At 32.8% G+C, this 13,268-nt stretch overlaps 1 protein-coding gene across 1 annotated transcript; it reads right to left on the bottom strand.

The window, feature by feature from the left end:
• Positions 1 to 6,440: 6,440 nt before the first annotated feature.
• On the bottom strand, positions 6,441 to 12,279 carry LOC142641551 (putative zinc metalloprotease EGY2, chloroplastic). Its single transcript, XM_075816000.1, has 12 exons — positions 11,903 to 12,279; positions 11,712 to 11,796; positions 10,696 to 10,839; positions 10,152 to 10,202; positions 9,942 to 10,052; positions 9,407 to 9,481; positions 9,195 to 9,300; positions 8,956 to 9,049; positions 8,279 to 8,432; positions 7,407 to 7,614; positions 7,010 to 7,170; positions 6,441 to 6,855 (listed from the first exon to the last, which is right to left on the bottom strand). Exons 1-12 carry the CDS (start codon positions 12,055 to 12,057, stop codon positions 6,607 to 6,609), a joined length of 1,593 nt encoding a protein of 530 aa, XP_075672115.1. The 5' UTR covers positions 12,058 to 12,279; the 3' UTR covers positions 6,441 to 6,606.
• Between the last annotated feature and the right edge of the window lie 989 nt (positions 12,280 to 13,268).

Below are 13,268 nucleotides of genomic sequence, written 5' to 3'. Positions count from 1 at the left end.
GGGACAAAATTTTAGCCCCGTATCACGGGGCGGGGTGGGGATGGGTTTAAACTTTTTAGACCCACTTCGCCCCGTCCGAGTTGCTAAGGATTATAATTGTAAATTTTTCATACCCTAAAACTCTACTATTTAAATAACATATCAATATTAGCTTATTTTATTCTACCCAATGTGGTTCTCTGCCTTTATTTTGTTATGTATTATACTATAAGTTTTTTTTTTTTGGATGATTGTCTTGTTAAACGCTTGGATATATCATTTAATTTTTTTTTAAAAAAATTGATTTGATTTGATGGGATAAATTTAGTTGTAATTTCAAGTATATTTTTATTAATGAAATAGGTTTCATTAAAAAAATGGTACTAATTATAGGGAAAATTAACAAAAAGTAGAGTTTTACGGGGTGGGGCGGGGCTTCACGGGGCTCCAAAGGGTGGGAATGGGGTGAGAAAGTTTTCCCCGTCATGCGGAGCAGGGCAGGAATGGAGCAAGACAAAACCATGCAAGACGGGGACGAAGATCCCATCCTTCAGCCCCGCCTCACCCCATTGCAATCCCTAGACGATGTAAGTTGAAACTTTCTCAAAAAAATTACAATAAATATATCAATAATTGTTTGAATTATTTAAACTTACTGGGGCCGCTATGCCAAAAGCGAAAGAAAGCTCATCCCTCTCTTTCCCTTTTTACATTCCTATATCCCTCTCGTGATTTAAGAATCTATTTAAATATGGTTAATTGATACTTTTGGTATCTCAAAGTTGAAATTGAAAAAATCTTAAACAATATATCTATAAATCTAGTCACAAAGGTTACTCCCTCACTAATTATATATATATATATATATATATATATATTGTTCAAGGAAGTTCATCTCTTTAATATAGTAGTTAACTTACACTCTCTATTTCCTTCTCAACCAAAAAAAAAATTACACTATTATTATAAATGTCTCAATCAATGAGATTTGTCCAATTCAGTCATCTTTCAACAAATACGTCTTTGAAAGCGGACTTAAGCTTCTTTCAAGTCAAAAAGGAAAGACCCACATTAGACAAGAATACTCACTAGTCATACTCATATATGATGCTCATTTTCATTGGACAAGAGCATCAAAACCTCATACTTGTTCTGCTCTGCTGAGATCCTCTTGTAATAAATTTGCATGTTTTCAATGGAGACGTTGAGTGTTTAAATTATTCTTCCTAACAATCAAATTATAAAAAATAAAAATAAAAAAACGCCCTCTTTCAGTCTCACACTCTCACTTCTTATTTCTATATATATATAATAAAAACTTTTAGCGACAAACACGTAGGGTCAAACTTTGAATTACGCTTTTGCAGAACACGATTTAGGACCTTTTTTATAAAACGTTAAAGACTAGCGTGAAAAACATGAATTAGGCGCATATGTGAAAAACATGAATTAGGCGAATCATCCGATACTTTCACGTGCCATTTTTTCTGAGGGTTTTGTTCGTAGTTTCGTGTTTAATTCCTCATATGTTATTATGTTATTCAAGAATTCAATTTTTTTTTTGAACCTTATTTGTTATTTTACAGTTTTTTTTTTTTTTTTAGGAATTCCTCATTTGATAGACTGTTATTCAAGACTTTAAAAAAAATTTAAAAAAAAATCCTTCCTTGTTATTTTACAACTAAGATTTTTTTAACCAATGGTTATAACTCTATATAATATCTTTTTATGGTACATAAATTTTGAAAAAAAATACTATTAAATAACATTTTCTTTTTACAACCCTCATGCATATCATTTAAAAAAAGTGAGTTTCAATTTAAAAAATTGGGTTAAAGTCATTGTATAAAAAATCTGGGGTTCAATCTCCGACTACACAAAAAACTGATTGGTGTCTTGATCTGATGATAAAGAGATATCATCAACAGCAGACATCATAGGTTGAAACTCTCTAAAAAAAATTTTAAAAAAAAAAATCGATAGCTATGTCATAGTAAATAACATTCAATTGACACGAAATTTAACATGCGTGTTAAGAAAATAAAAAATATAATATCTAACAATTAAATTTTCAAAATATATAATTATATTATTTTTTTAATAGAAGTTGTAGTTATTAGTTCTTTTCTACCAGATCACTATCAAAAAAGGCCAAGGGCCTCAAAAGAGAAAAGGTCGATCGATAAAGAAACACCCAATTAGACAAGAATGCCAGGACCATCTTTTTTTGTTTTTTTAGGCACAATAGCACCTATCTTGTACTCCGATATATGCTTGGATTAGGTCCAGCCTTTAAGGATGTATCATATATGGATGGTGAAGAGCCACATCCACATGTAAACGAGGAATACGGCTCCCCTAAACTTTAAATTTTTTTTTTTTTTTTTGGATAACTTAATTGTTGGAGAAGGGAAGACTTGAATCTGGATATGTCAATTGGAAGAAATGCTAGTTAAGCAACAAAGTTCTTGACTATAATACTTGTGATAAAGTTAAGTAACCCATTATGATAATAATTTATGATCCTTTTCAAATAAGCTCACTTGCAACTCCAGGTTCCATGGTTTCATCAATCATCATCACCAATATGGAGTTTTGAGTTTCCTTTTTATCCTTTTTTGTTCTGTTTTTTTTTCCCAAAAATTTCAGTTTGTACCATATAAATTTGATCTTTTCAGGTGGATTATCATAAATTTGTTCTCTTAGAGTTTTTTTAATATAAAACTATGTGTAGTGTAAATTCCTTTTCATCTAGGGTGATTGATGTTTAGTAGAAATATTTTAACCCAGATATAAGACAAGTAGTATTTAAAAAATCCACATAAACTATACAAAATCAGATAAATGTCATGTGATTCACATCAGACTAAAAAATTAGAAGGAATTTGAGGATTTAAATGGGAGAAAATCTTATCCCAAACTATAAAACACACCAGAAAAAAAAAAAGAAAAAAAAAAAAGAAAAAAAAAAGATGCATCACATTCAATTCCATTCAGTCGCTTTATGATCTATATAATCCATTCTATTATACTATTTTACGAAATCCAAAACACACTAGATGAGGCAAAAACGAAAAACACACAAATAGACGAGTGTCACACATACCACGTGATTAAGGGCTGGGTGATGAGAAGGCAATGAAGCTCAGTCTAAGAAAATTGATTTTACAAGACCTCGTCAGTTCTTAGTGCACATTGCCAACATGCATCTTTTACATGATCTTCACATTGCCAACGTGTATCTTATATATACAAAAATATCTTCTCTAGAACGTGAAACCTAACTTCGATATCGATCTTATGGACCATTGGCACAAGAGATCAATGCATTTGATTTCGCCCACTTCGGTCTTTATTCTATTCTCACACAAAAAATGTCATTTTCTTAACTTTCTTCGTGAACCATTATGTTTGCATCATATCGGAGACATTTGATAGAACTGGATGACTATTCTTTAGACAAGGACCACAACGTGCTTTTTTATTTTTTAAGTTAGATAAACAGTGGAGGACGCAGGACTCCAACAACCACAACTGGCAATTTCAATCAAAATCAAATATAGTATTAAAATGCAAAACTGACCCTTTGAGTTTCAGCGTTTATCATTTTAGTCTTTTAAGTTTCAGTTTTGTCATTTCAGTCCTTTAAGTTTCAAATTTTGTTAATTCAGTCATTTGTTGCCCTTCAGTTAAGTTCTGCCGTTAATTAAACCAAAACAACGGGGTTTTGCTTCTTCTTTTTTTTTTAATTTCTTAATTTTACTAAAATACTATACTTACAAAAAAAAAAAAAAATCTAAAGGGAACGACGACGTTCCCCTGCCTCTGAAAATCAAAAACATCACATACCCTATCCAGCTATCCCTAACAATCCGACTAGCTAAGAAATTTGGGGGGAGAGAAAAAGGGGAAGAGAGAGAGACTGTGAAATCTAGATTGAGAGAGAAGAGCGTGGGGATGGACGATTCGGTGGAAGAGATAAAGTTGCTCAATACAAAGGCGTTGTAAATCATCATATTATCAACGACGGTGATGGGTCGTAGCGGTAGTGTAATAAGCGCACCAACAGCAGTGATGGTAGCAGTGTACGAACTCAAAAACGCTTAGAATTGGTGGGACCAAATCGACGATTCTCCTCTCTGGCAAGATCATATTTATCACATCCTCACCGCTCTCTTTGGCATCATCTCCTTCATAGCTCTGGTACTTTTTTTTTTAATTTTAAATTTCGCCGTTTAGGTTTTTATTATTTATTTAAGAAGAATATTTAATTTTCAATTGGAATTTGGCAATTACGTAAAATTTATTATTATTATTATTATTATTATTATTATTATTATTATTATTAAGGTTCAATTAATTCGGATACAATTGAGAGTACCAGAATATGCGGCTAGTGAGGACGATGCGATGGGTTCTACTGGCGTTGTCCTTTTCGATCTCTGGATTAAGTCTACGGGGAACGTGGAAGCTCTGTGAATGTCTGAGGCGATAGCGGAGGACGACATGGATTCATCTTCAGCTCCTTTGTCGTCTTGATCGTCGTTGTCGTCGTCATATATATGTTAATTTCTTAACATATATATTTCTCTCTTTCCGCTCTTTCTTTCTCCCCCAAAATTTCTTAGCTAGTCGAGTTGTTTGAGATAGGGTATCGGTGATGTTTTTGGTTTTCAGAGGCAGGGGAACGACGTCGTTCCCATTAGATTAATTTTTTTTGTAATTAAAGTATTTTAGTAAAATTAAGAAGTTAAAAAAAAAAAAAAAAAAACCAAAACAACGTCGTTTTGGTTTAGTTAACGACAAGACTTAACTGAAGGGTAATGAAGGACTGAATCGACAAAATTTGAAACTTAGAGGACTGTAATGACAAAATTGAAACTTAAAGGATTGAAATGACAAAAACTGAAACTTAAAGGGTCAGTTTTGCATTTTAGCCTAATATTTTCTTCTTGCTTGTGAAGAAAATATTATTAATAAAAAATGAGAGATGTTATGTTTACAAAATTTTTACAACACATTTACAACCGTATTCTCAAAACAAGCAATGCTCTCTCCTCTCATATAAATATGTCATGAATTTAATTAGTAGAATTCTCCACCTTTATTTGATTGGAGAAACTACTGCTCCTAGTAGCGTAGAACACAATCCACAACAAACTCCTTTTCCCCTCATGATGTGTCTTAAGCCACTATGCCTCTTCAAAAATTAAACAAAAAGTGATGTTTTTACAATTTCGTATCCGTTTGAAAATTGCTTATTTTTTGTAGCTTATTTGTATAATGTGAGACAAAAAAAATTGAAAGTTTAATTATTTGAAATGAAGCTAAAAATTGAATTATTTGAAATAAAAGTGAGATAAAGTGTATTGTGAAACCTCCAAACAAAACATAAAATAAACAAAAAGTTACCTTGTAGGCTCAACTTTTAGCTTTTATGTACAACTAACTAATCACATCCAGTTTCTTTAAAAAATTCTATTTTTTGTTGGAATCATTAATAAAAAGTAGAAGAGAGACAATTAAAAAATGCTTTTTAAGAATACCATTGTGCTACAGTAGTATCATATATATAAGATGCTACCATAGCACAATTGTAAATTTTTTTACAATTACAATACCGAATGCACACTTTTGCATACTTTTATGGTTTTGATGCTAAAATCTTCTAACATATACCATTTACAAGCTTCAATACTAATGCTCAACCTCACTTTTTTTTTTTTTTCGCTTTTTCAAAAGTACTGTATATTTTAGCACATTTTTCGCAAAAAATTAAATAAACTATTCCCAAATGACACTAAAATTTTGTAGATACTTGTTTACCATTGGGATCAATAAGGGCTCATTTGCTACCGTTGTTTAAATAACAATTTTCAGTGTTTAAATAACATTACACGTATTTTTGCACATTTTTTTACCCACACATATATCTAAATAATACAAACAACATTATTAAAACAACATTACCAAACGGCCTAAAGCTGGTCGTAGAAGCCCGGGCCTCTACTACTATCCAAAGCAGCCTCCTACCTTGTCTCCTCCCATAGGCTGGTCCCAGTTCAATTTTGATGCTTGTTACTGACACAAGATCTTTCCTAGCCTCTATCTGTAGAGATTCTCATGATAAACCCCTATTTGTTATTTTCCTGCTTGATCTTTCTTTTTCTTTTCTTTTTTTTCTTTTTTTCCTAGAGCTAACAATTGTTTGGCCCATAATTTGGCCCGTTGGACATCCTTTTGACAGACTTGGACCCCAATCCATCACCTCTATCCCACTTTGGTCCCTTGTTGATTCTGACGAGCATGTTCCTCTTTTGCCTTTTCTTAATAAATTTTTCGTTATTGACCCAAAAAAAAGGGTAACAATAATGGGGGGAAATAAAAAGCAAAAAGAATCTTCAAGAACCAATGTTTCCACCATAATATCCAAAATGGCTTATAGACACAAGAAAAAATCCTGAGAGACATTTTTTTTTTCATTAATGATGAAATTAAGAAAGCATGGAGACGTCTTTATGAAATATTATTTCTGTCAAACCAATACATTTAATTTTCTAAGACAAATCCTACAAAAATGGTTTCTTTAATTCTATAAGATCTTTTAAATTATATAAGGAAGTGTTACTAGAAACTTGTAATTACTTCATCTGTAAAGGGAAATGGGTATGGTAAGCATACCAACAAACCTAAAAACAAAACTAGTACTCCAAGGGCAACATACTTTCCATCAGGATCAGTTACTTCCTCAGAAAGTGGAGCAATTGGCCCCCTCTGTAAGAAGAATATCAGAACAACCCAATAAAATGCCACATCGTTAAAGAGTGATGATAATCCAAGCAGCACAATTGAGGCAGCTGTGAAGCGAGATGAAGCCTGGCAAATGTTTTTATTTTTAATCAGTTTAGCAATTTTTCACTCTCTATAATTTGAAGTTTCATAGTAGCTTAGGTGTTTCAAGGGTCTTAGCCAGCTTATTAGCCATGTAAAAATGAATTTCCAGTAATATATTCAACTTCAAATTGCATACCTTTCTTCCCCATATGGCGAAAGAGATTCTCCCCCCATCAAGCTCTCCTGCAGGGATGCTGTTGATGGCATTAATAAGGAGTCCAGCCCATGCCCATATCACGAGAGGATTAACAGATATGGGAGTGCCATCCTTGAGCACGTTGCCAAGAAGCAGCTTTGCTATAAAAGAAGCAAGAGTCAACTTAAGTATACAACAATGTATCTCCAAATTAATGAAAAATAACATGATTGCTGAAATATAGAATGCACAAGACTTGAAAAATAAATATGATTGCTGGCATATTCCGGAATTAAAAAAAAAAGTAAAAAAAAATTGAGATGCTCCTCCAACCCATGATTTAATATGTCTTTACATCTCTCAGTCCCTGCATGCAACATATTTTCGAAGAGCTTACCAATGCCACCGGCAAGAAGCGATTCATGAAACACAGAAGCATCAATAACAACACCAAGACCATCTGTTGGTGGTAAGATGAACCCTAAAAGCAAAAGAACAAGACCTAACGAAAACCCAGCTAAAGGTCCTGCTATTGCAACCTTCAGAAGATCTTCACGCTTAGATACAATATTTACAATCCTTGTAATAGCACCAAATGAGCCTATCTGCCACCAAAACAACTCGTTAGATTTTCAATACACAATTTACTCACCAAAAAAAAAAAGCCCACTTTACAGAAGAAAGCATGGCTTAACACTTAACAGCCAAAACAGTTGCAATCTGACCGGTAATAATGAGACCAGTTTGCTGTACAAATCTCTCTTTGGGCATGATGGTTAAAGTAATTCCATATCAAAACAGGTAGCAGAAAAGTCAGAAGAAGTGAAGAACTAATATACTCATTCTAACTACACCTTAAGTTAAATCACATCCATTATCCATTGTTTAAACTTTCTTCAGCATTTCTTACAACTTGTAACTAGACTTAATAAAAAATAAATTCAGATGGTGCAATTATATTTTGCTGGGTATAGAAGATTACAGTTCCAGAAGTTAGTTTCCTAATTAGATTATTTAAAGCCAATCTAGCAGCAGTTAGAAGTCATTCTCCACTCAAGTTGAATCAAAATGCAGCTTAACTACTGGCTTCTAGTGATATGTATGACAGGAGAAATGGGATAAAGATCCGGATTTGTGCAGACTTGAAAACTTCACCTAAGAGATGGAAACAAAGATCCACCAACTTAAATGCAAAAAAAATAAAAAAAAAATAATTATAAAATATTTTTTTATAGGAAAGAATTAATACGGGACAATCATATATATCACCTGCCAACTAGGAACAAAGTAGGGCACCCCAAGCTTAATTCCAGTACTATTTGCAACTAAAATGTGGCTGACTTCATGTACCCCCAGGACAAGTGCAGTTACTAAGGCACCAGGTAGCCCATCCTTTAACAAGTCGAGATTGTCAATAGTTGATCTGAGAAATTAATATCATAACCTTCATAGTCAGAAAAAAATAAATATACAGCTAATGTAGACTTACATCAATATAAGGATTACAAAACAGCCAATCAGAGTTCACAGTTGAAAATATCAAGTAGATAATCAACTGAAACTCTCCAATTAAATAAAACAAAGGTTTAACAAAAAGAACAACAATGACAAAGTGGAAATGTCCTTGCAAAAGAGCAACAAAGCAAAAGACAAATATCGGATGAAGTCATCATCCTCACAGACTAAAATTAAGCTCAGCTTAAAGGAATCACATAATTGCATAGCAATATCATCTTGGAAGTACCGGCCTTGAATAAATTTGTTTACTTCACAAAAAAAAAGATCTATATATAAAATATGACGAGCATTTAATAAAATTTGAAAAGTTCACTATCTAAAATGGAAAAATGAACAAGAAAGTAATATTGATTTGAGGGTTAAAAACAAACCATGCTTTGCATTTACCTAAGAATATCATATAAAACATACAAAAAGGGATTGCGTACAGTAAGTTGGACTGCAATGCAGGCACATTTCGAAGAAGTAAGGTAAACACTGTGACCAATCCAAAGGCCCCAGCAGCAAACCACTCTGGGACAGCTGCAACATATTACCAAGTCCATTATAGTACAAAAATCATAGGCTGTCTGTTAGTCATTCAGCCCTACAGCACGTGATGGAAATTCTAATAAATAAATTTAAAAGAAAAATAAAAGTAACTTCAATGCAGGAGCTGAATAACTACCAGTTGTCTCTGGTTGCAAGGTCATTCTTGGAACAACAACTGCAACTGGTTTATCATCCTCAGGATTGATGAGAAAAAAAAGCTTATATAGATCCCCAAATTTATCCTAAAATAGATGGTGTAGAGATTGAGTTGAATAAAGAATCAACAAGAACCTTCATAAATGTAAACAAAAGAAGGGAGGGGGGGGGGGGGGTGGGGGTTACAAGTACCTGCATTCTCTGTCTTATCTTTTCATAACTTTTTGCAGCCTGTCCTCGCAGGTTTCCTTTAAACAAGACTCCACCCTAGCAAAAGTAACACAATAATCTCAACATGCTTATGATGAAGATACTAATAGATTTTACCTATAAAAAAAAAAAAACAATACTTGGGAGACTCAATTTTCCTGATTTATATAATCTTATTACTTATCCAAAAAAAAAAAAAACTAAGCCAGATATAACAAGAGAGAGATGTAGGATTACTGGACTAGAAAGAGTACAACACGACTTCCAATGGTTATCAATATCATCTATTGTAGCATAATCCTTTGATACCTCTCAAAGTTACTTGAGAGAGGTACATAATTCCAAAAAGAATTTCTAACCCCTAATAAAACATTGATATGAACCGGAATCAAGTGAAGTTCCTAATAGATATTGCAACTTGTATTTTTTTTAACTTCCCTTCAAATGGAAGTTGACAACCTGCCATTATGGGAGGAAGTGGGGATGGAATTCAAAGCTAGCTAGGTAAATATCTCACCTCATATGGATCCTGGCTTGTGACGAAGAAAGTATCAAAGCCAAATATTTGATTCTTAAGAATTTCAATTGTTTCCTTTGAAATCCTGATTGATTCATCCAGTTGCTGTGGCTGTTCAGAAATTGTTTACTAACAAAATGTCAAAAAGGAGAGATAAATAACAGAAATATTTTCTTTAGCAGGAAATATTACGGTGCTCATCACAATCACCTTCACACCTGGCAGAGGAGATCCACTAGCAATTTCTACACTATCAACATCCTGTTTCATACAAAATCTTAAGACAGTAAGGCTCAGAATGCCATGCTCACTAGAACAACTTTCTGACAACAAAGAAAATCCTACAATGAGAACCAATCCTAAATACGCTACCTTCTATTTGGGAATTAAACTTTATAATCAGCCTAAAGATGGAAGTTTCATAGTGGGATTTAAATGCTAAACCCATGTCCAAATTGCAGGTCTTACATGAACCCTTGAGGAGATAGATTTATGCCAAAGTACATAAGTCATGAATGCAAGTTAAAGGGCTAATTTTCATATAGGAGTCTTTTCTTCTTCCTTTTTTTTGTATACAAAGTGGCCAGGGGCCATTTCCCCTTTTAAAAAGCAGAATTTGAAAAGGAAAATACGCATAATATGAAAGTGACACCTAATTGCTTGGGAATGCAATCATATTCTGATCAAGAAGTAAATATAACAATTAGACTATTCCAAGGGTGAAGTAGTGATTCTATATATTAGGGAAAAATACCTGTACACCACCTTGAGCTTGATTTTCCTCATCACTATTGTTTATTTTTTCCCCATTAATAGGCTGAGAATCAAGTTGGGGGTCATTTTGCACAAAGGAAGAAGTGGAAGGTGACTTTTCTCCATCTTTCTGTAATTCTTTTTCCTAGAAATAACCAGATAATATCAAAATCCATAAAGGGTATGACAATGTTGAAAAGAACACTTCTGTTTTATTGAACCAAGAACAGAAATTATGTAAGAGCATAAATTTTACGAGGAAGTGTATGTGCGTTCTAGACAAGATGAATGTCTAGTCATGAATTCTATATCACTTTCTAAACAAATTCATCATTAAATCCTTACATAATGCATTGAACATCACAATTTGGAAACTTAAAAAAAATAAAAAGAGTTACAAACAAAAACTCTGAAAACAAAAGAGCATCATTCTATGTAACCATAATTGGATTTAATATGAGCAGTCATAATTAGAGTCCCCTCTAGGAAATGCACCAAGTGTTCTAAAAGACCGGTTATGCTTTCACCTGCTGCGTAAAACAAAATCAAGTCAAACAATTTTAAACTCAAGCTCTAGTTGATTGTGTGGACTAAAATTCCAAATTAGCAATTAAATTGCTTCATTCACCATAGGCCTTAATAACACCAAGTTCCAATTCCACAATAAAAGCACAGTTTTCCAATCCCAAATAAACGGAAGGCAAATTCAAATCTAAACTTATTGCAACCAGAAGTGGCCTAACTTAATGGGAAAAATCAATATGCATAAAAATAAAACTTAAGTACAGTTCCTTAGATTACCCAATTGAATTCAACAATATGGTTGTGTCAACCAACAAACCACATGGTTAAATTTAATTGTCATTGTAAAAAATACATTTGTTTTTCAACATTGGTTAATACAGCCATAAGTTACTGCACGCCTAATTAACTGTGCCTAAGTTTTACTCATATTATGGTACATCAATATGGTAAATTTCAAACCAAACCTATCATAAATATATTAAAAATTTGTACCTTATCGTCATTGCTATCTGGGTCAGTCTGTGTATCAGAATCAGTCACTCTACACGCAATCTCTCGCTTCCCACAAAGTCTTAATCTAACATATTGATAACAAAAATTAATCAAAATTTTAAAAATAAAATAAAATGTGAATTAAATTTGATAACCTTTATATAAATCACTATACCATTCAAAACAGTTACCTCGAAACCTGGTACGACTTCAAGGTACTGAAACGACACCGTTTTCGCCGAGAACCAGTTGAGCAAGCAAAATAGGGCCGAAAACGGAAATCACAACAAGAGCTGCACTGCGATATGGGGACGAAATTCCCGCGAAAAGTTGCCGGAAAATTCATTTTTTAAATTTATTTTTCTCTCGGAGCGTAACGTAGAGAGGGCTTTTTAATCCAATTGAAACCCTAGCGCCATAGAAAAGAAAGAGAGATTTTAATTATTAGGGTTTAAAAAAATTGAAGAATTCAGAGCCAAAAGCTTATCCAGTGAGATTGAGAGAGAGCTATATAGCTAAAGAGAGAGGCAAACTGAATTATCTGATATTATTTTGTTTTTTGTTCGTTGCCCGCGTAATGATATTTTCGTTTTGGACATTGTAGAAAGGAGAGCCGTCGGTTAACGAATTATAAATGGACACGTGTACATCGAGTGGATATCCTGGCGGTATATATTTTAGTCCACGTGGCTGTTTCTACATCAAGCCAGTTCACTTTTCGTGACGGCATTCAAGTTGTTAAAAGACGCCAAATATCGCTGTGAAAATTGTTTTTGTAACGATAGAAACCGAGGCTACCAGTTATAAAAAGCCTTCTTTTTTTTTTCTTTTTTCTTTTTTTTCTATTTAGTTTATTTTATTATTATTTATGCATCCTATTACAAAAAATATTCTTAAGTCTCGGTACTATTTCAGCTTACCAAAAAAAAAAAAAAAAAAAAGGGTAAACTACGTATTTGGTCCTTATACTATACACCATATTTCAATTTGATCCCAGCCTTTCAATTGTGTCAATTTAGTCCCTAACTTTTTAGTACTGTGTCAATTTAGTCCTTATAGTTATCTTTTGGATGAAAATTGATGACGTATCTAATGGCCAAATTAAAAAATTAGTTTCCGTTTATATGATAATAAACTAAAATTTTATTTTGACCATTTCTCATATAAGCAATTTTCATCTAATATATAATGGCAAGGACTAAATTGACATAACATTAAAAGGTTAGGGACCAAATTGACACAATTAAAAGGTTAAGGACCAAATTGAAATATAGTGTAAAGGTTAGGGACTAAATATGTAGTTTACCCAAAAAAAAAATTCAATTTCGGTTAAATAAATTGTTCTTAAACAGACACTTCAAATATGGATAATTTTCTCTCCTCTGTCCCGTGAATTGCTTTGATTTCATATCAATTAGTTATAGTTAGTGTCCGTTTAGAAACAACTTATCTAATTAAAACTAAAAACTTTTTGTGAAAGTACTGTAAAAAAAAATTAAAAACTAGTTGAAATAATACAGTAGAACTCACAAATAAAACGCATAAATAATAGCAAAA

This window comes from Castanea sativa, chromosome 6 (genome assembly GCF_040712315.1).
Source record: "Castanea sativa cultivar Marrone di Chiusa Pesio chromosome 6, ASM4071231v1".
Taxonomy (NCBI): Eukaryota; Viridiplantae; Streptophyta; class Magnoliopsida; order Fagales; family Fagaceae; genus Castanea; species Castanea sativa.
This window is presented reverse-complemented; position numbering and strand designations above follow the sequence as displayed.

Coding starts and splice junctions, on each gene's coding strand:
- LOC142641551 (XM_075816000.1), bottom strand. CDS start 12,057: ATGAATTTTCCGGCAACTTTTCGCGGGAATTTCGTCCCCATATCGCAG. Junction 10,053..10,151: donor CTCCTCTGCCAGGTGTGAAG/GTGATTGTGATG, acceptor ATTTCTGAACAG/CCACAGCAACTGGATGAATC. Junction 7,171..7,406: donor GCTTCTTGCCGGTGGCATTG/GTAAGCTCTTCG, acceptor CTTCTTTTATAG/CAAAGCTGCTTCTTGGCAAC.